General features: G+C 43.2%; 1 protein-coding gene across 4 annotated transcripts; it reads left to right on the top strand.

The window, feature by feature from the left end:
- Positions 1 to 741: 741 nt before the first annotated feature.
- FAM221A (family with sequence similarity 221 member A) lies at positions 742 to 26,087 on the top strand. Of its 4 annotated transcripts, none has more exons than XR_014710475.1 (8): positions 742 to 876; positions 5,013 to 5,186; positions 5,873 to 6,063; positions 10,295 to 10,501; positions 15,079 to 15,192; positions 15,943 to 16,031; positions 18,159 to 18,243; positions 25,914 to 25,996. XR_014710475.1 is itself a non-coding variant. In XM_084620977.1 (7 exons), exons 1-7 carry the CDS (start codon positions 812 to 814, stop codon positions 25,974 to 25,976), a joined length of 903 nt encoding a protein of 300 aa, XP_084477103.1. In that variant the 5' UTR covers positions 742 to 811; the 3' UTR covers positions 25,977 to 26,087. The 4 variants fall into 4 exon arrangements, 2 of the variants coding, with proteins under 2 accessions (XP_084477103.1, XP_084477104.1); XR_014710476.1 differs by lacking the exon at positions 25,914 to 25,996 and adding an exon at positions 20,785 to 25,907; XM_084620977.1 differs by lacking the exon at positions 18,159 to 18,243 and having other exon boundaries at positions 25,914 to 26,087.

The following is a 26,087-nucleotide window of genomic DNA, read 5'->3' as shown; positions in this document are numbered from 1 at the left end:
TGGCTGGCTGGGAAGATGCGATGTGAGCTGTCCACAGGGAGCAAACAGAAAGTGGAATTTCAAAAATTCATGGGCCTTTAAAGGAGGGAGGGGCAGAAGCCTGTGTTCCTGGGCGCGGGGCAGCAGAGTTCAGAGGGGTTAGGATGGACACCTCCTAGAGACCATTTACAGGGACATAACTAAGTGCAGTGTCTACCACTGACACTCTGTCAATATAACTTTGCTGCAAAAAGCTCTACCCCTCTGAGGAAGGTGGTTCTGTTATGTCGGCATAGCCGGGGAGTTCCATGGGCGGGAGGAGCCTTCCAGTGTGTACACCTCCACCCTTTTGTCCACGGAAGCTGATGGTTGTCCATACAACTCCGTAAGGTAGCTAAGCCCCTAGTGCGGCCCTGGCCTTATACCAGTATAAAGGCAATGAAAGCCTTGTCTGCACTAGAAACCTCTCGCTGGCAAAGCTACACACCCCTGTGGCTATATCACCAGCCCTTCTACCCCGCTGATTCCTCTCCCGCCGCAGAAAGACCAGGGGGATAAAACTGCCCCGGGGGGCGGGCTGGACTGAGGCGCCGGCCGCGCTGGGGGGATACTGCGGAGACTGGGCGGGCGCAGTCGGCCAGTCCCCGCTGGAGACCCGTTGAACCGGCGCCAGCCGAGCAACGGCCCAGCCGCGCGAAGGGCGGGGGCAAGCGCTCGTCTCCCGCCGGAGCCGCCTTCCCCCTCGGCTGGGAGGGCGGCGCTTCCGAGCGGGCAGCCGGCGCTGCGAGGCGCTCCCGCCCCGTCCCGCCCCGGGCCTGGGAGACCGGCGCGGATGGAGCGGCTGCGGGTGCAGGCCGGGGGCGCGGCGGCGGTGGACGAGTACCTGGAGTACCGGAGGTGAGGGGCCGCCTGCCCCGGGACGGGACCGCCCTGAGTTTCAGAGGGCTGCGGATAATGTTAAGGCCCTTCCTGGTGTGTCACGGTCTCACCTGGCCCCGGGGTCGGTCCCCGTCCCCGCTCGGCTGGGGCTGGGGCGTGGGTCGCCGCCCCTCTCCTGGGGATGGGGGCGCAGGTGCCTGGGGTGTAGTTCGCAGGCTCTTTCTCCTGCCCCGCTTGGGGGTGGGCTGCGGGGGTCAGGCTCCCTATGCCCTGGGCTGGAGATGGCGGGTGCTGGTTGAAGAAGCAGGAGTGACTCTCCTCGGGGAACACTTTAATAAAGCTGAAATACCGTTTTACGAGGGAATAAACGGGAATCCCTGGCGGGGGTGGTTTGGAGCATCCAGGTAGGGGAATCCTCTAAATTAGAAGGGTTGGACACTGGGTAATTTCTCAGCCAAGTCAGCCTCTGCTGTTAGACTCGGGGAGGCGCTCTGCCAGAGTATAGAGAGAGGTTCCCCTGGAGGCAGGGTAGATAAAAATCAATGATTTAAAAAAAAAAATCAGATATTTGTATTTAAATGGGATTTTTTTAATAAAATGCTTTTTTTGAGGAAAAGACCTATCTAAAGATAGTTTTAATTAAGATACATTATAGCTCAAAGATATCTCCTCATGGAATAGGGATTATAAATTCTAATTCTGTAGTATGAGATGATATATTCATGTAATGTTTAAGAAAAGTTTTGTAAATGAGTTCCAATAGTTCATGGATTAGGGACCTAATTTTATGGGGTTCCACAGGCTTCTGGAGAGATTATTATTTAGGTTAGTCTTTCTATCTACCCAATGGGACTCAGTGCTCAGTCTAGAACAGTGGTCTCCAAAGTGGAGTGCGCACCCCACGGGGTACGCAAGACCATCCCTGGGGTTGCGCGGCAGGAGGAGCGCCAGTGAAGGAGCGCCGCCGGCATGGCGGCAGCAGCGCTCCTGGACCTTTGATTCTTCGGAGGCATGCCGGCGGCAGCTCGGTTCTTCCTGCTCCGTCTTCGGTGACACGCTGGCAGCAGCTCTTTTTTTTTTTTTTTTTTCGCTTCCCTAGAGCTGGCCCTGGGGGTGCATGATCCAAAAAGTTTGGAGACCACTGGTCTAGAAGATACCATCAGGGATGCTTAGTTTTGCAGTTTTCAAACTGTGGATTTGTGTCTCCAGAGGTAACATGCTTGTTAACAAAGGCCACATCTGCAGAACCTGATGTCACATGGCAAATTATACCAGTATATTTTATCTGACAAGGTTCTCTTCTCATGCAAATCTGTCCCCATCCAAATATCTTTAGGAACCTGGAATCTTTTTTGTTTTGTTTTGTTTTTTTGAGACATGGGAAGAACGCTTTTTTCCTCCATGGAAACACCAAAGCAACAAAGCTTCTTGCTTAGCAACGGGAAGCAGTGTTTTGTAAATAAAAATGTTATTTAATACTCCACCTGAGGTTATAATCCTGGTGTTATCTACGTTTTGGTGTTAGACTTCTTTCTTTTCTTGCTGTGCGATATGCTACAGCTGATTTTTAAGTTATCATTGATTGAAATTCTGGATAGGAGAGCTCAGCAAAATTTAGGATTCACCAGGACTCTAGAATGTTTTAATGAGTTCTGTGGATACATCAGAACACTTCAGAACTTTAAAAAATGTTTCTTTTTCAAAGGCAGGGAGAGGGAAATCTTCCAACTACCCCATGCAATGCCTTTATCTCTGGTATTATGGCTCTATTAATATTTGTCTCATTGAGCTTTGTCTGTGAATATTTTGACATGCAAGTACCTTTTCTGTTGACATATATAAACTCATCTTTTAGATATATCTCAGTTGAAATATGAGAATGGAAATTATGTTTATGTTCCCCATGCCCAGGCGTGCTTGTATGCCTGCCATCTGCCCATGAGTAAACTTTTGTGAAATAGTTTGGGAGGACAGTAAGCCAGTTCAACTATTTTTTTCAGGAAATACAAATTGACACACATTTTATTTTGACAATTATAAAAATGTCCCCATTTGTAAGAATCTCTAGGTGCATCTTATTAAAATAATAACTTTTAAAAAACCGCAAAAGTGAATTAGCTCCTGTTTTACTTACCCTACGTGATGCAATACCTTGCACACTATTTTTAGCTTAAGAAAACATTCAGTAAAATATGAAAGATGCAGGTAATCATACTTTTTATCCATATATGTTCAAAATGCTTTAAAAAGGAGGGTAAATTTCAATAAATTGTTATATCAGGTGTTGATGAAATATATTAGCGCACATTATGTGATATTGTATGTTACTGATATATTGTGAATTTGCATATGTATATCCACACTGTAGCTTACTGAAAAACAGGCCTATGTTATATCTATTTGTAGAAAGTCTTAACACATGCAACTTATAATAATACTATAAATTTTTATAGCATTTTATAAACATGAATGAATGAAGTTTAACAACTCCATGAGGCAGGTAAGTATTATTTCTGTTTTACAAATGAGGAAACCGAAGGCCTTTTAGGGCTTGTCCTCATTGCAGAGTTAACTAGAATTATAACTTGAGTGTTGCCCCTTGAGTCCTGTCCACATACACAAATCTTGAGCATAGTTAATTCAAGTTGGCTGGCCTGTTGGGATGTAGGTTATTGCTCTGGTTAGCATGGCTCATCAGCTGCTTATAGCAGTGGTTCTCAACTGGGTTTCACGTACCTTTGGGGGTACGCAGAGGTTTTCCAAGGGGTACATTAACTCATCTTGATATTTGCCTAGTTTTAAAACAGGCTGCATAAAAAGCACTGTCGAAGTCAGTACAAACTAAAATTTAATATAGTCAAAATGAGAAAATAAGCAATTTTTCAGTCGTATGCTGTGACACTTTTGTATTTTTATGTCTGATTTTGTACGCAAGTAGTTTTTAAGTGAGGTGAAACTTGGGGTACGCAAGGCAAATCAAGACTTCTGAAAGGGGTACAGTAGTTTGGAAAGGTTGAAACCTACTGGCTTACACAATCACTTTGCGCTGCTAATATACCATTCAATACATCTTGAGTGTTATTTCATGGTGTAGCAGCTGTGATTCAAGCTGGGTTAACTTCAGAAGAGTTAACTCAAGAATAGATAACTGGAGCGAAGACATAACCATACAGCAGTGGCCCCTGAACATTTTAGGGTCATGCCCCCCGCCCCTGAGCCAAGGATGGGAGTAGGGTCACAGCTCCTGGGGCAGGTGGGGAGACGTGGATAGGGGTAAGGGAGCAAGACTTAGAGTGGGGCTGGGGCTGGGAGCAGAGCCAGGGCTGGGGCCAGGAACAAAGTCGCGGCCAGGGGCCCAGGCTGGGGTGGAGCCACAGCTGGGCTGCAGTGGGTGCAGAGCTGCAGTGAGGCTGAGGCTAGGGCCAGGGCCAGAACAGAGTTGGGAGGGGGGGCTGGGTGGCACTTCCTCTCCACCCCCTGTGGGGGCTGGCCTGGTCACCACCACACCCCACCAAACATTCCTCCATACTCCCCTAGGGGGTCGTGCCCCACAGTTTGCGGACCTCTGCAATAGAGAGATGACGTGGCTTGTTAGTGGTCATGCAGGAAATCTGAGTCAGAGCTAGGAAGACCTCAGAACTCCTGACTTGCAGTCCGTTTTCTTCAACGTAAAAAGGAACTTGGTAGCTTGCCGCTCCACTCCATCCTTCCCTAGCCCTTCTTTACACACTTTTCATACCATCTTAATTAATTAGCCTCTTACAGTTGGTATGGCTACTTCCACCTTTTCATGTTCTCTGTATGTATATATATATCTTCTTACTATATGCATATTCTATGCATCCGATGCAGGGGGCTGTAGCCCACAAAAGCTTATGCTCAAATAAATTTGTTAGTCTCTAAAGTGCACAAGTACTCCTGTTCTTTTTTCCATACCGTTAAAGCCAGTTTATAAGCATTTGTTTAAACACTTGAGTACAGTTCCTTACAAAGGCTATCTCTAGGGTACTATTATGGAAGATAAAATAATATTCAGTGTTGTTTACTGGTGTATCATTATATATTTTCAGAATTGCAATCTACCTTTGCCTCCCTCAATTTTACTGAAAGTTAAATGTAATTAAAATATTATGAAACACAATTATATGTTGCAGAATTGTAGGTGATGATGATAGAGGGAAACTCTTTACCCCTGAGCAATATGAAGAATACAAAAGAAAAATGTTACCAATACGATTACAGAACAGATTGTACGTGAGCTGGAGATCACCAACTGGGATGGACTGTAAACTTGTGGGCCCGGAAACACTCTGTTTTTGTACCCATAGGTGAGTTTTGTTTTTTTTTCCTTCTTGCTGCTGAACTTTGTTTTTACTTAGAAAATGTAAAATGTTTATAAAACGCAGTGTCATAGCAGTAGTTAACTCGAGAATCTGGGGTGAAAAGAGTGATGTAATTTAAGGAAGCATTTTTGAGACGAAAGAAATCATTCTATAGTGATCTATAAATGCAATTTATGCTTGGAACTGTGAGTCTACCAGAGATTGAAGTAGTCAGAGATAAATTCAAGAGTTCAGAGCTTTGAATTTACTGATATATTTACACTTATTGTGTGGATCTATGACCATTTGATTCCATCACCACATACTGCTTTGAAAATATATACTTGAAATGGTGCCAAAGGCAAATTTAAAGGTCTGCCATATTTTTTCACTAGAGTATAACTTAAAAAGCACTTGAAACCCCACACAGCAACGAAACCTACCTTTTGTGAGAATGAGCACATTTTTTGTTTGTAGAAGAACTAAATGTATCTCTGCATTAAACTTGAAATCTAAATTATAAATTCCTTAAAGAAATTTTTAATGGTAAATGCTGAATGACTTTGAGCTATAATTGTTTGCAGTGTTGTTGCAGCCATGTTGGTACCTCAGTGACTTGGTCTCTTTGAACTATAAGGGTATTGTTATAGCCCATATGCATATGTACTAATTTATTTTTTTTCTGTTTTTAGGTATAAACAACACAAAACAGATTATGAAGAGATTCCAAAAAATCGTCCTATTTTTGTACCCTGTCGAGTGAGCCGTTGCCAGTGCAAATCCTATCACTATGTCCCTCTTAATGGCACTCAGCCCATTCGTTGTAGATGCAAGCATTTTGCTGATCAGCACAGTGCAGCACCTGGATTTTCCTGTAACTCCTGTAAGTTAGTTTCTTATAAATACACATGCAGTATTCGTTACTACTAACTTAAGAAGCATAGGCTTTAAATATAGGTATATTTTCTAAACTTAGCAGGAAATAGCACTTCATGCCCATGCAAGATTATTGGTAACACTAATTTAATATACTAATGGTTAAATTCAGGTATCACTCAGTTCAGTTGAAGTTTTGCTATTGACTTTAGTGGGACTAGGATTTGGCCCTAAAACAGGAATTATTATCAGCAGTTAAACTATGTACTCAAGTATCAGAGGGGTAGCTGTGTTAGTCTCTATCCACAAAAACAACAAGGAATCCAGTGGCACCTTAAAGACTAACGGATTTATTAAGGCATAAGCTTTCATGGGTAAAAAACCCACTTCTTCAGATGATTTTCTGTCTTTTAGAGCTCTTCAAATGATATATTGATGGATATTTTTAGCTAGATTTCTAGATTGCTAGTAAATTACTTGCATGAAGTATGAGAAATAATTTATAGAGGAAGGATCTCATAAACCAGTTTTGCTTGCAGCATGGGGAATAATATCTAACAGAATAATATACAACATTGATATAACAGCCTTTCAAGAATTAACTCTAAATCATATGTAGCAAATTAGTTTAAGTGTAACTGGATTGTTTCATACTGAATCTTTAAACTACAAACGAATATAATATTTTTGAATGACAGGTCATATTATGCTTAATAAATTTTCTAATGCTTCAAGTATATATGATAGTTAAGAGGCCTGGCTGTGTTTGAAAATTCTGTAGAAGATGTCAGGAATTGACCCCTCTCTTGAAAATTGTAGATTTTTATTATACTGGAGTTAGTTTACACAATCTTGGCTCTCAGTCTCCTTTGCCTTGTGACTAGAATATTTGGAACCCTGGCTTTTGTTTTTATACAAATCAGGGTACTTCCTTTTCTTTAAACAAATAAATAAAACCATCCTGGTTGCAAGCAATGGCTGTGATCGGTGAGGAACAGGATCAATACCGGAATAGTGTTGATGGATTTTTTGTTTTCTGTAGGAGTATATATCCACTGGGTTTATCCTATATACTCTTAAGCTGTAGTATATATGTGTATAGAAATATAGAGTGAAGTGATTTCTTTGCTCCCAAAGATGGGACTAAGTCATCACAGTGCTCTTGATTCAATCATAAAGAAGTAACCGTGGTAGTAGTTTTTCAGATATTTCATTCTGTGGTCTACTTTGTAATAGAGACTCTTCGTAGCCTCTCTCCTGTTCCCAGCTTTACAGTCCCCCATTTCTTGTATCGCAAGTGTTCCATTTTGTAGAGCACCAAGAAGAATTTTGGGAGTCTTGAATCACAGTTTGAGAACCACTGTGAAGGTCCAAAACATGGCAGTGTTCTAATAAAATTTGTGGATGACAAAGTTGGGAGGTACTGCCAAAACAGGGGAGGACTGGAATATCACACAAGAAAATCTGGAGAACCTTAAAAATTGGAATAGAAATGGGATGAAATTTAATAGTTCAAGGTCATGCACTTAAGGACTAATAAGAATTTTTGCTATAAGCTGTGGATGAACCTGTGGAAAGGAACAGAGGAGGAGAAAGACCTAGGTTTGTTGATGACAGGATGACTATGAGCTGCTAATGTGATACAGCGGTGAAAAAGGTTAAATGCAATCCTAGGATGCATCAGGTGAGGTATTTCCAGTAGAGATAGGGAAGTGTTATTACCATTATACAAGGCACTGGTGAGACCTCATCTGGAATACTGTGTGCAGTTCTGGTCTCCCATGTATAAGAAAGATGAATTCAGACTGGAACAGGTGCAGAGAAGGGTTACTATAATGATCAAAGGAATGGAAAACCTCCCTTATGAGAGGAGACTCAAGGGGTTTGGCTTGTTTACCCTAACCCAATGAAGCCTGTAGAGAGGTGTATGTTCTCTCTCTCACTCACACACCCCAGAGATGAAATGGAGTTATTTAAGTTAAGCACCGATGTTGAAACAAGAACAAATTGATATAAACTAGCCATAAATAGGTTTAGGTTTGAAATTAGTTGAAGGTTTCTAACCATTAGAGGAGGCAAGGTCTGGGACAGCCTTCCAAGGGCAGCAGTGGGGGCAAAAAACTTAACTGGTTTTAGTTTATGGAGGGGATGGTATAATGAGACTGCCTAAAATGGTGTATGACCCATCAGTCACTGCTAGTACAAATATTCCCAGTGGCTGTAGTGGGGACATCAGAGTGGGAGGCTGAGTTGCTACAGAGAATTTTTTCTCAGGTGTCTGGCTGGTGGGTCTTGCTGACATGCTCAGAGTCCAACTGATTGCCAATTTGGGGGTTAGGAAAAGGTTTCACCCCAGGGGGTTTTCCACTTTCCTCTGCAGTATGGGCGCAGGTCACTTGCAGGTTTAAAGTAGAGTAAGTGGTGGATTCTCTGTAACTGGAAGCCTTTAAATCATGATTTGAAGACTTCAGTAACTCAGCCAGAGGTTATGGGTCTACTACAGGAGTAGGTGAATGAGGTTCTGTGGCCTGCAGTGTGCAGGAGGTCAGACTAGGTGATCACAATGGTCCCTTCTGGCTTAAAAGTCTATGCCTGTAAATAACTTTCCCAAGGTCACACAGGGAGTCCATGGCAGATCTGGGAAGTGAACTCAGGTTGCTAGAATCCCAGACTTGTGACTGATCAGTTGGACCATTCCGTGCCCTGATTTAGGTCCATGAATCCTTCTTGGCTGGGCATATGTTGGGCTACATGCTGCTGCTGGGTGTGACTGTGCCCATTCTACAGAACAGCTAGAGCCAATTGGCAAGGGAGGTGAAGAAGGCAGAGAACTATTGCTGCTATCCAGTGGCGTAGCCAGGTGGAGAAAACAAGAGGAGCGGAGATAAAAAAAAGGTGCCACCCGCAGCGGCGCTTGAGGTCTTCGGCATCGGGTCCTTCGCTCGCTCTGGGTCTTCTGCAGCATTTTGGTGGTGGTGGTGGTGGTGTTGGGGTCCTTCAGTGCCGCCGAAGACCCGGAGCGAGAGAAGGACCCAATTCTGAAAGACACGGAGCGCTGCCAGGTGAGTAAAAATTAAAAGCGCCAAAAAATTAAAAAGGTGCCACTTCTGCTCAGTGGGAGAGCGGCCGTTGCCCCGCTCCTCCACTAGCTACGCTACTGATGCCATCTGGGGGAGCATAACAACAGTGGATCTCACTCACTAGTTGTTATCTTAGCTCAGGGGTGGGCAAACTTTTTGACTTGAGGGCCACATCTGGGTATGGAAATTGTGTGGTGGGCTATGAATGCTCATGAAATTGCAGGTTGGGGTGCAGGCTCCAGCTGTGGGCTCTGGGGTGGGGCCAGAAATGAGTTCAGGGTGCAGGAGGGGGCTCTGGGCTGAGGTAGGGGTGGGTGTGGGAGGGGGTACAGGTTCCAGGGTGAGGGCTGGGGTAGGGGCCCAGGAGGAGGTCAGGGGTGCAGGCTCTGGGCAGCGCTTACCTCAAGCAGCTCCCGGAAGCCGCAACATGTCCCCCCTCTGAGTCCGGCTCCTATGCGGCGGCGCGGCCAGGTGGGTCTGCGAGCTGCCCCATCTGCAGGTGCTGCCTCTGCAGCTCTCAGAAGCAGTAGTAGCAGCAGCATGTCCCCCCCAGGCTTTTACACAGAGGCACAGCCCTGGCCAGGCAGCTCTGCGTTCTGCCCTGTCTGCAGGCACCCATTCCAGCCAATGGGAGCTGCAGAGCCAGTGCTTGGGGCAGGCGTAGTGTGTGGAGCCCCCTGGTTGCTCTTACATGTAGGAGCTGGAGGTGGGGGACATGCCACTGCTTTCGGGAGCCACACGGAGCTATGGCACAAGCAGGGCAAGCCCCTGATCCTGCTCCCTGGTAAGAGATAGAGGGCTGGATTAAAAGGTTTGATGGTCTGGATGCAGCCTGCAGGCTGTAGTTTGCCCACCCCTGCCTTAGCTGAAGCAGCCTCCACCTCGTTTAAATTGTTGGACAAATTGTAGGAGCACGTGCACAATCAATCCTTCGATTTGCCTGGGACTGATTCCAGGAATAGAACTCAGATTCCCATGATTTAAGCACATGTTCATCCTTTTTCTTATAGAGCATCCAAATGGAAAGTGTGGTTGGGTACTTATGCATGGAAAGAAACCAGCAGTGCTTGGGAAAGCAACAATTTAGGGAAACTGTAGTGTGTGAGAGATAATAAATGAATAGACTCCATTATCTCACTCTGAATACTTTTTATTTAGGTTCTAAATGTTCAGGATTTCACAGCTGCTTTACCTGTGGGTGTGGTCAGCCAACATATGCTCATGAAACGGTTGTGGAAACTAAACAAGAGCGCTTAGCCCAGGGAAAACCTGTGGGGCAGGATGTTCCTTATGCTGCAATGGGAGGATTAACTGGCTTTAGTTCACTGGCCGAAGGCTACATGAGACTTGATGACAGCGGAGTCGGTAAGTGCAGGAGACTTGAGATAATATTTTGATCCTTTGTCTATTTAATTTTCTTATATGAAAGTCTCTTGAAATATGAAGTTTCAGGGCAAGTTAGACTTTCCAATAGGATGGGGACTCCCAATTCCTGATTTTTTTTTTTTTTATAGATTTAAAGGCAAGAGATGATCATCTTCTGACTTCTTGTAGAAAAGAAGCTATAGAAATTAGAAGATATGACATAGTTGGCATCATGGAGACTTGGTGGAATAATATGCATGACTGGAATATTGGTATAAAAGGATACAGCTTGCTCAGGAAGGATGGCAGGGAAAAAAGGGAGGAGGTATTGCCTTAAACAGGGCCGGCTCCAGGCTCCAGCTTTCCAAACAGGTGCCTGGGGCAGCAATCTTAAAGGGGCGGCAGTCCATGCATCATTAGGGCTGCATGGGTTTTTTCACCGCCATGACAATTTGGCATCAGCTTGTATCTTCACAGTTCCACGGTAGCAATTCGGCGGCAGCTCCCTTTTTCAGGTGGCAATTCGGCATGCTGCTTGGGGCAGCAAAAACAGTAGAGCCAGCCCTGGCCTTATGTATTAAAAATGTATACACTTGGACTGAGGTTGAGATAGAAATAAGAAACAGACTTGTTGAAAGTCTCTGGGTAAGAACAAAAAGGGATAAAAACAAAAAGGTGATGTAGTGGTAGGGGTCTACTGCAGACCACCAAACCAGGAAGAGGTGGAGGCGGCTTCTTTTAAACTAACAAAATCATCCAAAGCACAGGACTTGGTGGTGATGGGCGACTTCAAGTACCCAGACATCTGTTGGGAAAACACAGGAGGGCATAGATTATCCAACAAGTTCTTGGAATGTATTGGAGACAATTTTTTATTTCAGAAAGTGGAGAAAACTACTACGGGGAAGGCTCTTCTACATTTGATTTTGACAAACAGGGAGGAACTGGTTGAGAATTTGAAAGTGGAAGGCAACTTGGGTAAAAGTGATCATGAAATGGTAGAGTTCATGATTCTAAGGAATGGTAGGAGGGAGAACAGCACAATAAAGACAATGGATTTCAAGAAGGCAGACTTTAGCAAACTCAGGAAGCTGGTCGGTAAAATCCCATGGGAAGCAAATCTAAGGGGAAAAACAATTGATGACTGTTGGCAGTTTTTCCAAAGAGACATTATTAAGGGCACAAGAACAAACTATTCCACTGTTTAGGAAAGAGTCACTATGGCAAGAGACCACTCTGGCTTAACCAGGAGATCTTCAATGATCAAAAAAAAAAGTCCTGCAAAAAGTGGAAACTTGGTCAAATTACAAAGGATGAATATAAACATATGTATGTAGGGACAAAATTGGAAAAGCCAAGGCACAAAACAAGATCAAACTAGCTAGGGACATAAAACGAAACAAGAAAACATGCTACGAATACGTTAGAAGCAAGAGGAAGACCAAGGGCAGAATAGGCCCATTACTCAATGTGGGGGGAGGGAGGGAGAGAGAGACTAACAGAAAATGTGGAAATGGCAGAGGTGCTTAATGACTTGATTTCGGTTTTCACCAAGAAGGTTGGTGGCAATTGGACATCTAACAGTGAATGCCAGTGAAAATGAGGTAGGATCAGAGTCTAAAATAGGGAAAGAACAAGTCAAAAATTACTTAGACAAATTAGAGGTCTTCAAATCACCATGGCCTGATGAATTGCATCCTAGAATACACAAGGAGTTGACTGAGGAGATATCTGACCCATTAGCAATTATCTTTGAGAAGTCATGGAATAGATTCCAGAAGACTGGAAAAGGGCAAATACAGTGCCCATCTATAAAAAAGGGAAATAAGGATAACCTGGGGAATTACAGAACAGTCAGCTTAACTTCTGTACCTGGAAAGATAATGGAGCCAATAATTAAGCAATCAATTTAAAAACACCTAGAAGAGAAGAAGGTGATAAACAACAGTCAGCATGGATTTGTCAAGAACAAATCATGTGAAACAAACCTGATAGCCTTCTTTGACAGGGTAACAAGCCTTGTGGATAAGGGGGAAGTGGTAGATGTTGTCTATCTTGATGTTAGTAAGGCTTTTGATACTGTCTTGCATGACCTTCTCATTAACAAGCTAGGGAACTACAACCTAGATGGAGCTACTGTAAGGTGAATGTATAACTGGTTGGAAAATCATTCCCAGAGAGTAGTTATCAGTGGTTCAGTCATGCTGGAAGAGCATAACGAGTGGGGTCCTGCAGAGGTTGGTTCTGGGTCCGGTTTTGTTCAATATCTTCATCAATGATTTAGGATCAGGGATCAGCAACCTTTGGCATGTGTCTCGTCAGGGAAATCTGCTGGCGGGCTGGGACGGTTTCTTTATCTGCAGCATCCGTAGGTTCTGCTGATTGCAGCTCACACTGACTGCGGTTTGCTATTCCAGGCCAATGGGGGCTGCGGGAAGCTGTGCGGGCTGAGGGATGTGCTGGCTGCCACTTCCAGGTCAACAGGTGCTGTGGGAACAGCGAACCACACCCAGTAGGAGCTGCAATCGGCCGAACCTGCAGATGCTACAGGGAAAGAAACCGTCCCAGCCTGCCAGCGGTTTTCCCTGACTGGCTGCATGCCAAGGGTTGCTGATCCCTGATTTAGATAATAGCAGAGAGTACAGTAAAAGTTTGCAGACAATACCAAGCTGGGAGGGGTTGCAAGTGCTTTGGAGGATAGGATTAAAATTCAAAATGATCTGGACAAACTAGAGAAATGGTCTGAAGTAAATAGGATGAAATTCAATAAAGACAAATGCAAAGTGCTCCACTTAGGAAGGGGACAATGTTGCACACATACAAAATGGGAAATGACTGTCTAGGAAGGAGTACTGTGGAAAGGGATCTGGGGGTCATAGTGGATCACAAGCTAACTTTGAGTTAACAATATAACGCTGTTGCAAAAAAGGTAAACATAAGCAAGAGTATTGTAATCAAGACATGAGAAGTAATTCTTCTGCTCTACTCTGCACTGATTAGGCCTCAACTGGAGTATTGTGTCCAGTTCTGGATGCCACATTTCAGGAAAGATGTGGACAAATTGAAGAAGTCCAGAGAAGAGCAACGAAAATGATTAAAGGTTTAGAAAACATGGCCTATGAGGGAAGATTGAAAAAAGTGGGTTTGTTTAGTCTGGAGAAGAGAAGACCGAGGGGACATAATAGTTTTCAAGTACATAAAAAGGTTGTTACAAGGAAGAGGGAGAAAAATTGTTCTTAATCCCTGAGGATCGGACAAGAAGCAATGGGCTTAAATTGCACCAAGGGCAGTTTAGATTGGACATTAGGAAAAACTTCTTAACTGTCAGGGTGGTTAAGCACTGAAATAAATTGCCTCGGGACATTATGGAATCTCCATCACTGGGGATTTTGGAAGCAGGTTGGACAGACACCTGTCAGGGACTGGACTCAATGACCTCTTGAGGTCCCTTCCAGTTCTATGAAATTCATTCATTTCTGTATCCAGAAGATTACATTCTGGTTGAAGGATATTGACATTCAATGAAGACATTGAAATGCCTACTTGATATTCCCCTGTTTATATATTAAAGAACTGAATTGGCCCTCTTATCCCAATATAGCTCTGTGGCTCTCATGTGCCACTTGGTCATCTAACCCATAAGGGTAAGTCCTCATTAGAAGCACTTCTTCCCAAGATACAGTCCCCATCCCGCATGTGTGATCTAATTCTTTGTTCTTTAGATGTATGATTTTGCATTTGGCCATACTGAAATGCATATTATTTGAATGAGCCCAGTTTACCAAATGATTCAGATCACTCTGCATAACTGACTTATCCTTATCACTGTTTACCATTCCACCAATTTTTGTGTCATCTGCAAACTTTACTAGCCATGATTTTATATTTTTTTCCAGGTCACCCGTACAGATGTTGAATGACATTGGGCTAAGAACAGATGCCCGTTAGAAACACTCCCATTCATTGATGATTCCCCATTAACAGTTACATGTTGGGGTATCTTTGTTTTCTCTTATTATTCATTTTAAGTTTTCAGCCTGACACATGCAGATAAATGATTTTTTTCCCCAGTGTAAGGCACAATTCATAGTGGGATTTCAAGCTGATTTGTATACTGAGTATTAATTGTAATCTTGTAACAAAATTGGGCATATGTAGAACTGGGTTATCATCTTACACCCCTGGTTCTTAGAGAACTTCTACATTCAAAACTACATTACAGGGGAGTAAAGAGAATCAGGAGTCTTTATTTTGAAACACTGTTGGTATTTAATTATATTTTAAAATCTGGGTCTGGTCTCCACGATCTTTCTGCAATGTAGTTCCCGTATAGTACAGTCACAGCAACAGGAGGAGAAGAGCTCAGCCATTTAATTTCTTTTCAAGCCATACTTTGGTTCTTTTACCACACCTACTTTGTTCTAGTGTTCTGGATGATACACAATGCATAATTTTTTCATGCTGTTTACTAAGTATCAGCATTATTTATTTTAACTGGTAGGTATGTTTGGTTTCCATCATGTATGATTAACTCTTCTTGTGAAGCTAATTTTTCCCCCCAATATGTTTTCTATTAGGGGCACCCTCTGCTGAATTTCTAGAGTCACCTAGTAGTGGCATGGACCATCCATTTCTAAAAGCATTCCAAGGCCCATCCAGTTCTGCACAAGCCAGCTCACAATTAACAAGTGGTAATGAAATGAACTACCATGCTTTTTTTTTTTTTTTTTTTTTTTTTTAAATTGTTGTGTATTAATGTCAGATTGCCTTGATACTGAGTACACTGTATAATGTTGACTTTTTGATGTTAGGGAAAGCTTAAAGGTGTACATTAGAGTTCAAAACTAAAGCAAATATTTAAGACATTTCCTCTAAGAGGGGTGTATGTAATTAATATACAAACTTTTCTGTAATCAAGATTTTCAAAACAAGGGTTTTTTCATTGTTTTAGAGAATCTCTCTCATTAGTTTAATGTTTTAGAGAAACTAAATGATTAGTTTAAGAACTAGATTTTCTTGCTTTTGATGCCCTCCCCCGCACCTGTTTCCTTTAATAATGGAATCCTCTATTCACTGGAGTACTGTCTCTCCATTTTTGTTTCCAGTAAGAGAACACACTGTATGTATTTACTCAGTGTAATACTGGGCTATGACTTTCTGCCTATATCGACATAGCTGTAACGTCACTTCTGTCCCATGGCTAGTAAGATGGTAGTTACAATGTAGCTCCTCTGAGGCCTCTCATAGAGACTACTGGTCTTTTCATTCCAGACCTAGTTAACAGTGCTGCTTACTTGGCTGAAGGTATTGCTTTTAAGTAAAATAGGGCACTTCTCCCTTGTGCAGACTGAAATTTTCGTTTGAAAATCTTTTTCCAAATATAAAGCATATTGAAATAAAAACAAGTATTTTTAATAGACATTTGTTTTGTGTTTCTTCAGGTGGCTCTAGTGCAGCAAAGCAAGTTTCTAATTTAAGGAGTTCTGAAGAAGAGGACATGGCTTACTTTGAAAAACAGTACCAGGAACGGGCAAGTCATCGTATTTAGGTTTAATACAAACATGTTCCTTAAAAATAAAGAGGCTCAATTTAAGGTGGATAAACTTAAAATTGAACTTGCCTACAATGGTGCACATTGCTTTAACTGGTATTCTGATCCTGAAAAATGTATTAGCATTTCAAAATGAGGGTTACAACATAAACAACGAGGAATACTAGTGGCACCTTAGAGACTAACAAATTTATTTAGCATAAGCTTTCATGGGCTAAAACTCACTTCATCAGATGCATGGAGTGGAAAATACAGTAGGAAGATATATACACACACACACACACACACATATATATATATATACACACACACACAGACACACACACCCCCAACATGAAAAAATGGGGGTTGCCATACCAACTCTAACGAGACAAATCAATCAATGCCCCTCTGCCATGTACATTGGCCAAACCGGACAGTCTCTACGCAGAAGCATCAATGGACACAAATCAGACGTCAAGAATTATAACACTTCAACCTCTCTGGACACTCAATTACAGACCTAAAAGTTGCAATTCAACAAAAAAACCCTACAAAAACAGACTCCAACGAGAAACTGCAGAACTGGAATTAATTTGCAAACTGGACACCATTAAATTAGGCTTGAATAAAGACTAATGACCCATCCACTCCCAAACTAAAAACTATTTCCCCAGGCTAATTTTTCCCCCTACTGTTACTCACACCTTCTTGTCTACCTTTGAAATGGGCCATCCTGATTATCACTACAAAAGTTTTTTCTTCCTCCTACTGATAATAGCTCACCTTAATTGATCTCTCTCATATAGATATATCTACTGTATTTTCCACTCCATGCATGGTGATGAAGTGGGGTTTACTCCACAAAAGCTTATGCCCAAATACATTTGTTAGTCTGAAGTGCCACTAGTACCCTCGTTCTTTTTCCCCGATACAGAGTAAACATGGCTACCATTCTGAAACTGGTTACGACATAGTGTAGGTCCATAGGCCAATCATATCTGGAATAGTTCAGTGACCTTCTCACTGAGATCAGGCATATTTAATTTAAAAACTTAACTTGCTTTGGCCAGAGGAAAGCCAAAGCATAACTGCACCAAAATACCAAACAATAACAGAAACAAAAATATCAGTAATTGTTTTGGACAACTAGGAGAAACTGTAAAAACAAAATAAACCCACAAACCTCCTTCGGATACCCAGAAAAACATGGACTGCCATTCTCAGGCACAAAACTGCTTAATACCTCTTTAATTTATATGTAGTCATTCAGATTCTGGTTTAACTCCACCATCTTAGCCGGAAGTGAATTCTACCCATTCCTCTATAAAGTAATATTTCACTTAACTAGTTTTGATAAAGCCTAATGTTATGCTTGTTTCCTGCATCAGGTAGCGTTTGTTTCTGTGAGAACTGGTCTTTGAAATTGAATCTTTTCTTGAGAAACATTACAAAAAAAGAAAAGTGCTACAGATTTTGCAAATGTAACAGTTTATAGATATAGCATTACTACTAAGTCTCAAGACATTTTCAAGTATTTTCTTTTCCTTGGTGAAGAGGTAAGAATTTCAGATATTTGATTCAATTCTGCAAAGACTGAGGCATTTTCTTTTTCTTGAGCGAATGAGTAGTCCCACAGCAGGACTTAGCCGTGTGCATAACTTTAGGCATGTATGTCAAAAAAGTGAGTATGACCCTGCAAAGAATCTTCCCAATGGGGACCTAGCACCAGTGGCAGCAGCAGGGTCCATCTCTCGCTGGCCCCACACAACCAGCACCAGCTCTGGTCACTTACTATTTTTCAGAAAATTTCCTTTAATTTTCAAAAGATTAAAGTGGGGCTGTGATTCCTCTCCCAGTCACTCCCTCAGCTCAGGAACCATCCACAACCATCCTAAGGGCTGTGTTCTTTTAAAAGGAAGGTTTCAGAGTAACAGCCGTGTTAGTCTGTATTCGCAAAAAGAAAAGGAGTGCTTGTGGCACCTTAGAGACTAACCAATTTATTTGAGCATAAGCTTTCGTGAGCTATAGTTCACTTCATCAGATCTGTAGCTCATGAAAGCTTATGCTCAAATAAATTGGTTAGTCTCTAAGGTGCCACAAGTACGCCTTTTCTTTTTTTAAAAGGAAGGAGACCCAGCCCTGCTCCTCTAGATACCTCTCCACCTGCTGGCAGGCTACTTTTCAGCTCTTACTCAGACAAGACTAAAAGGTAAGTGCCATTTCTCACCCTCTACATCTCCCTCCCAAAGCAGGTAAGAGCAACAGGGGTGTCATGACAGACAGTTTATTTCAAGGAAATGGATGTCTGATGCCATTGACACTTCCTCTTGCTGGACTCAGCCCTATTATTGTCATTTATTACAGTTTTCATTCCTGTTATGCCACCTTGCTTCCAGCATACCCATCACTGCTCCAGGGAAACACTGCTCTGCCTCTTCCCAAGACTCAGCCAAGTTACAGATCCAAAATATATCCAACAGAGCTGCCTTTCCTATGGCAACTGGTAAACCAGACAACCCGTTCCTGCACTTGGAACATCCCATGGCAACATGTACTTCATTACCTATCACAGTTCAAATTGGGAGGACCGGTCCAAGAAAACAGGAAAGCAAAAAGAAGCTAGCTGCCAGACATAACACACCTGTATGATGCACAGGTCCACTACATAGTCCACAGGTCAGAAACAGACAGCACAAGGCATCACAAACTAAAGCGGATGTTGATCAATGCAAGACCTACTGCTAACGAACAATACACAACCACATCAGTGATGAGGCTCCTGATATAGCCTGCATCACCAAGACCTGGCTGGATGACAGAGCAAGTTCTGTAGTAGCCAATCGCATTCTCCCAGGATATTTGGTACGCCCCGACCTAGAAATGACAAAAAGCCAATTGGTACTCCATTCATTTTCTTTGAAAACAGACCACCACAGAAAAGGATTCATGAAGGAGCTCACTGGCATGCGGTTGGCAATGGTGGTAAAATACCCCAGTTGTCCTGGGAGATTTCTATATTGATACTAACAAGACCACAGATACAACCCCCGCAAAACCCATCTCCTCACTTGGCTCCCTAGGACTTTCACAGATCATGTCTGGCCTTTTTGTTTTCATTTTTAACCAAAAAATTCCTAGGTTTTATAAAAGCAATTATTTTTCCCCACCCAAATATTGGAAGGGCCAGAACTTCCCACCTCCCCTCTCTCGAAGGTGAGATGGTGGCTCAGTAACCTGGGTGGCCCTAGTTTCTGATCCACCATCTCTTTTTCCAGAGTGGGGATGGGGATGGATCAGAAGTACTGGAATGACTTGAGCGCTGATGTGTTCTGCTGTCAATCCCACGCCCATCCCATACTTATTACCTGTTCTACCGATAGAATGGATGTTTATAGCATTCAAAGCAAATAAGTTAGTGAACTACTTTTCATACCAAAAGTAGTCAAAAATGAAAAATTAGGGCTGTTTTGGAAGTTAAAAAAACAAAAACAGGAAAGAGGAGAGTGAAATTTATACAGAAAACTGCAAAGTTCATTTTTTGCACTGATTTTTCACCCCTTTTTATTTTTTGTAACAAATGTGGATAAATTTCCAGAAAATTTAAACAAAATCAGAAAATGCAGGGCCTTACCCACATAGCTGACTCGTACTCCAACGAATTCCAAAGCCTGCTGAAGGAGAACAGCACCCCGCCCACGGGGTGAGGAATCAAGGACCTGGTGAATCATTCTACACTGGCCTCTGCCATTGACGTGTTTGCCCCCAAATGACCCCTTCTCCCCATTGGCCACACAGATTATCTTGATTTTCTGACACCCTGTGCTGGATGAAGAGAGAGGGTGGAAATACAAAGACTGATTCCGACAGGATGAAACAAATTCCTCAAAGCCTATACTGAGGCTGTATTTCAAGCCAAGAGCTTTCCTATCAGCCTTCTTTGAGGCTGCCAAATCCCACGCCAAGGAACTAGCCAGAGTGGTAAATTCCTTCAATCCTGAATGCCTACAACCTGTAGCAAAGCCAAGAACACCAAGCACCACAAAAAACTATCCTACTTCACTAAAACAATCACACACATTCAGGAAGTCTTCTCAAACAGCATGGATCTGCTTTGCCTGCACTCACTAACTAAGAACCAACTGCATTCTCAGAATTCAGTACATTGACTCATCGAGAAGTTTTGGACACCCTAAAGGAGTCCTGATCCAAGACTTGTTCATGACTTTCACAAGCCAGGAAGGGCATAGGTCAGATTCACAACTAGTGCCACTCCTGAGTGAAATAGCCAATGCTTTGGTCATGCTGTCTAGAGTGGTTCACAACTGAGTGCCAGTCTCAGAGCAGACAAACTGATAAAGGCAGGGCAGATATCCCAAACTAGTGGTATGTATCATAATTAGATTTTACCAACCCAGTAACAAATGTGAACTTCTGGATCACTGTAACAGTCTTACTATGTAGTCACAGACCATCCCCTTGGGCTCACCAATCTATATTGCCACCCAGGCAAGCTGGATTTAGTGATAAATGGTCACTTACACCAGAAATCATAAAACATTTAGGTTGTGACCAGTCACTTACCTCAGATCAATTTGTACCGTAGATCTCACACCAAAGACAATGCTGGTAGCCAATCCCATAGTAAATTAACAGAGGATTTATTAACTAGGAAAAAGAAATGAGATAATTTACAGGTTAAATGAGTTCAGCCTATGGTTCCATGTCAACTATCTTTATTTCCCTCTTGCAGCATTCCAACTCACGGGATGAGACCTTCTGCATGTACTTCTCCATGGGTGGATGGGGCAATTAAAGCTTTTGTCCTACAATGGCTCACAACTTTGATAGCCCTCCTGGATGAGCCACTCTTCCCTTCCCAGTTCACAAGTTTGGAGCAGGCATTTTTAAACTTATATTTTACCTTGTAACATGGTATACAAACATTACAATTATAATGTTAATGAATGCAGCAACTTAGTCTTTTTATAGCACCTAAACACATCCTTACAAGTCTAACACTTATCTAGAACAATATTAACATATAGGTGAGCTGGTTTGGTTTCCAGCTATGAATTTCACAGTATTCAGCAGACATCTACAGACTCTGCAAGAGCTGGCACTTGGTTTACCAGCATCACAGCCTCATTCAGAGAAGGAATCTTCCCTTCCTCCTTCAAACACAGAATAGTCGGACTAAACATTGAAGAAACCCATGCTGGCTAACCCAATACTAGCCAACTATCACAGAGCGTCAAACCTCCCGTTCCTGAGCAAACTTGGGGTACGTCTACACTACAAAATTAGGTCGAATTAATAGAAGTCGGTTTTGTAGAAAGCATTTTTATACAGTTGATTGTGTGTCCCCCCACACAAATGCTCTAAGTGCATGTAGTCGGCGGAGTGTGTCCACAGTACCGAGGCAACCGTCGACTTCCGGAGTGTTGCACTGTGGGTGGCTATCCCACAGTTCCCGCAGTCTCCGCCGCCCATTTGAATTCTGGGTAGAAATCCCAGTGCCTGATGAGGCTAAAACATTGTCGCGGGTGGTTCTGGGTACATATCATCAGGCCCCCGTTCCCTCCCTCCCTCCCTCCCTGAAAGCAAGGGCAGACAATTGTTTTGCGCCTTTTTTCTTGAGTTACCTGTGCAGACACCATACCACGGCAAGCATGGAGCCCGCTCAGCTAACCATCACCGTATGTCTCCTGGGTGCTGGCAGACGTGGTACTGAATTGCTACACAGCAGCAGTTTATTGCCTTTTGGCAGCAGACAGTGCAGTATGACTGGTAGCCGTCATCGACATAGTCCTGGGTGCTCTTTTAACCGGTTGCCTGGCCAAACATGGGAGTGACTCAGCCAGGTCATTTCCCTTGTTTCATCTTGTGGCGATTGAGTCCTACCGGCAGTGCACTGTCTTTTAACCTCCAGCTACCAGAAGATGATGGCTAGTCGTCATACTGCACCGTCTTCTGCCGAGCACCCAGGAGATGATGATGGCTAGCTGTTGTACTGCACAGTCTGCTGACAGCAAGATGTATAAAGATAGATGAAGTGGCTCAAAACAAGAAATAGACCGGATTTGTTTTGTATTCATTTTCTCCTCCCTCCCTACCTCTGTGAAATCAACAGCCTGCTAAACCCAGTTTTGAGTTCTATCCCTGAGGTTTTGAGTTCTATCCTTGAGGGGGCCATTCAGTTTCTTGCAAAGCCACCCCCTTTGTTAATTTTAATTCCCAGTAAGCCAACCCTGTAAGCCATGTCGTCAGTCGCCCCTCCCTCCATCAGGGCAACGGCAGACAACCGTTCCGCACCTTTTTTCTGTGCAGATGCCATACTACGGCAAGCATGGAGCCTGCTCAGATCACTTTGGCAATTAGGAGCACATTAAACACCACGCGCATTATCCAGCAGTATATGCAGCACCAGAACCTGGCAAAGCGATACCAGGCGAATAGGCGACGTCAGCTCGCTGACGTGAGTGATGAGGACATGGACACAGACTTCTCTCAACGCACGGGCCCTGGCAATGTGGGCATCATGGTGCTAATGGGGCAGGTTCATGCTGTGGAACGCTGATTCTGGGCTCGGGAAACAAGCACAGACTGGTGGGACTGCATAGTGTTGCAGGTCTGGGACAATTCCCAGTGGTTGCAAAACTTTTGCATGCGTAAGGGCACTTTCATGGAACTTTGTGACTTGCTTTCCCCTGCCCTGAAGTACAACAATACTAAGATGAGAGCAGCCCTCACAGTTGAGAAGCGAGTGGCAATAGCCCTGTGGAAGCTTGCAATGCCAGACAGCTATCAGTCAGTCGGGACTCAATATGGAGTGGGCAAATCTACTGTGGGGGCTGCTGTGATGCAAGTAGCCAACGCAATCAAAGATCTGCGGATATCAAGGGTAATGACCGTGGGAAATGTGCAGGTCATAGTGGATGGCTTTGCTGCAACAGGATTCCCTAACTGTGGTGGGGCAATAGACGGAACCCACATCCCTGTCTTGGCACCGGAGCACCAAGCCGGCGAATACATAAACCGTAAGGGGTATTTCTCAATAGTGCTGCAAGCATTGGTGGATCACAAGGGACATTTCACCAACATCAACGTGGGATGGCTGGGAAAGGTACATGATGCTCGCATCTTCAGGAACTCTGGTCTGTTTCACAAGCTGCAGGAAGGGACTTTTTTCCCAGACCAGAAAATAACTGTTGGGATGTTGAAATGCCTATAGTTATCCTTGGGGACCCAGCCTACCCCTTAATGCCATGGCTCATGAAGCCATACGCTAGCAGCCTGGACAGTAGTCAGGAGCTGTTCAACTATAGGCTGAGCAAGTGCAGAATGGTGATAGAATGTGTATTTGGACGTTTAAAAGCGCACTGGCTTTTATGGCATAAAACATTTTACTATGCCATGTCCTTTGGCTGAAGGTTCATAGCCACAATTAGTCAATTCAGTCTATAGTCTAGGAGTACTCTTGGATTCTTTGCCAACACTGAGCCCTCATCACAACAGTCACCACAAGTAGCACTTTCAGCTGTGTCTGGTTGTGTGATGGGGTCCACTCACTGCATGTGGCACCTCCTGCTGGCAGCTCCAGGGATTGGTTCGTGCCAGGCACTGCTCTTCTCTGTTAGGCCACAGAGTGAAAGAGACTATCTTGCTGTCAGAGCTGCAGCTTCCTGTTCATGGCTGGGCCCTCCAGCCAGGTCACTAAGGTCCTCCCCATCCAGAGAAATCAAAGACCTTCCAGACCAGCTGTCTGGCTGGTGTCCCCAGTGCCCTCTGCCACTTCCCAGTGGCTGGAAGGAAAACCCAAGCCCACTCTCTACTCTAGATTCCAGCCCAGGGACCCTATAACAGTGGCTCTCAACCTTTCCAGACTACTGTACCCCTTTCAAGTGTCTTTTTTGTCTTGCATACCCCTGCGTTTCACCTCACTTAAAAACTACTTGCTTACAAAAATCAGACCTAAAAATACAAATGTGTCCCAGCACACTATTACTGAAAAATTGCATATTTTCTTATTTATACATAAATTAATTGGAATATAAACATCATACTTACATTTCATACTTACTTACATGTATAATATATACAGCAGTATAAACAAGATATTGTCTGTATGAAATTTTAGTTTGTATCAACTTCACTAGTGCTTTTTTTGGTAGACTGCTGTAAAACTAGGCAAATATCTAAAGGAGTTTCCGCCCCCAGTAGGAAGACCTCTGCATACCTCCCCCCTAGCTGAGAACCATTGCCCTATAACAAGCAGCCAAGGTCTGTATGGTCCAACTCCTTGCTGCTATTTCTGTGGACTTCTTCCTTTAGCTTCCCCCTTTTTCTTGGTTTACCCACGCCCACGCACTATAGACTACTTCCTTGAAGCCTCTTGTTGCTTACAGCTTCTGGGCTTTATATAGGCTTCTCCTGTTCCTGCCCAGCTGAGACCATTTCCAATTAGTGACCTGCTCCCTGTCTCCTTCTCCAGGTGCAGCCTGGGCAGTTAATTGGTCTGCTTAGCCACTTTAACCCCTCCAGGTCTTGTGTGGGTTGGATCCCCAACACAGCTTGGTTAGGAGACTCTTTTCCATCCCAGTGGAGGAAGACTTGGCTGGACTACAGTAATGTAATGTAATATACCTGAACATGAAACCTGTGCACTTAGAAAACTCCACCTAGTACAAAATGCTGCAGCTAGTCTCCCCAGCAACACAGGCTACTGTGAGCATATCACACTTGTCTTATTGGAAAAACCTGGGAAGTGGGTGGGCGCCACACTTGTCCTCTACTCTCTACACTGGCTTCCCATAGAATTTTGAGTTGAGTTCAAGGTCTCAGTTCTTATCTTCAAAGCTCTCCATGACCTCAGCCCAGGATACCTAAAAGACTGTGAGATGTTCTGGGATGAAGACAATGGTGGACAATTTCACTTCTCTGGCACAATGGAACTCTCAACAATAAGAGTAAAGCTCATCTGTGCGGGAGACATAACTTTCTTCAGGAGTGGTCTGAGTCTGGAATGAACTCCCCCAGGGACTAAAAACCATCACAAATCTCATCACTTTCCATTCCAATTGCAAGGTGTATTTCTTTGACCTTGTCTTGCCTAATGTAAACACATAGTAACAGGTGTATTTATTTAACAAATATTAAAAGAACCCTACCAAAACAAGATACTCCACTTCAAGAATACAATAAAATTACAAAAGGGACACAGGTTAAATATGTTGCTTTAAATCTCCCCAACCCCTCTTTGATATCTTTCCCCCCCCCCCCCCCCCCCGTCTCTCAAGGCAGTGCAGTGAACACTTATACACCAAAGATCCACACACCTTCTCAATACAGTTATTTAAAATAATGTTTAATGTACCCATGCATCACACTCCAGTGAGTGCTATAGACCAATTATTGGCTTCCAAAGCTATGGTATATACATGCAAAATTGAAGGAGTTGCTATATTGAAATTGCAGTGGGATGAATATAAATCCACAGTAAAAAAGGGTAGTCAGGTACATATTTTGGCAAATCAAAGCATGCAATAGGAAACTAGTGAGGGGAAAATCAATTGGGAGGAAGAATGATCTTGTGGTTAAAGCAACAACCAAGAACTCAGGAGAGCTGCCGAGACTTCCTTTGTGACCTTGAGTATGCAAGTTAGTCTTTTGGTCTGTGTTCCACATCTGTAAAATGGTGTTAATAGAATTTCTCTTCATCTAATGAGTGTGAGGATAAACTCATATTTGTGAGGTATTGTGGTGTTGGGGGCCAGGTAAGTACCTAGATTTCTATTATAAAGTAGTAGCTTAATTAGTACTGCATGGTTGATTTGTTGACACACTAGTGCTTGGACCATTGCTGTTTTTCTTTTATTGCAGCTGAAAAATGAGAAGGCTGCTAAACAGAAAGTTAAAGGTCCACTGCCATCAAATAATCCATGAAGATTAATGAAACAAAGGAGTTTTTGTAATACAGAATCGTTTATCATTATATTTAAGTGTATTTTCATGGTGTTTATTGCACACACATATTTTCTAGTTTCTCAATATTAA

Source organism: Lepidochelys olivacea (assembly GCF_965140295.1).
Source record: "Lepidochelys olivacea isolate rLepOli2 genome assembly, chromosome: 2".
NCBI lineage: Eukaryota > Metazoa > Chordata > Testudines > Cheloniidae > Lepidochelys > Lepidochelys olivacea.
Note: the sequence above shows the minus strand (reverse complement) of the source record. Positions and strands in the feature narration are given on the sequence as shown.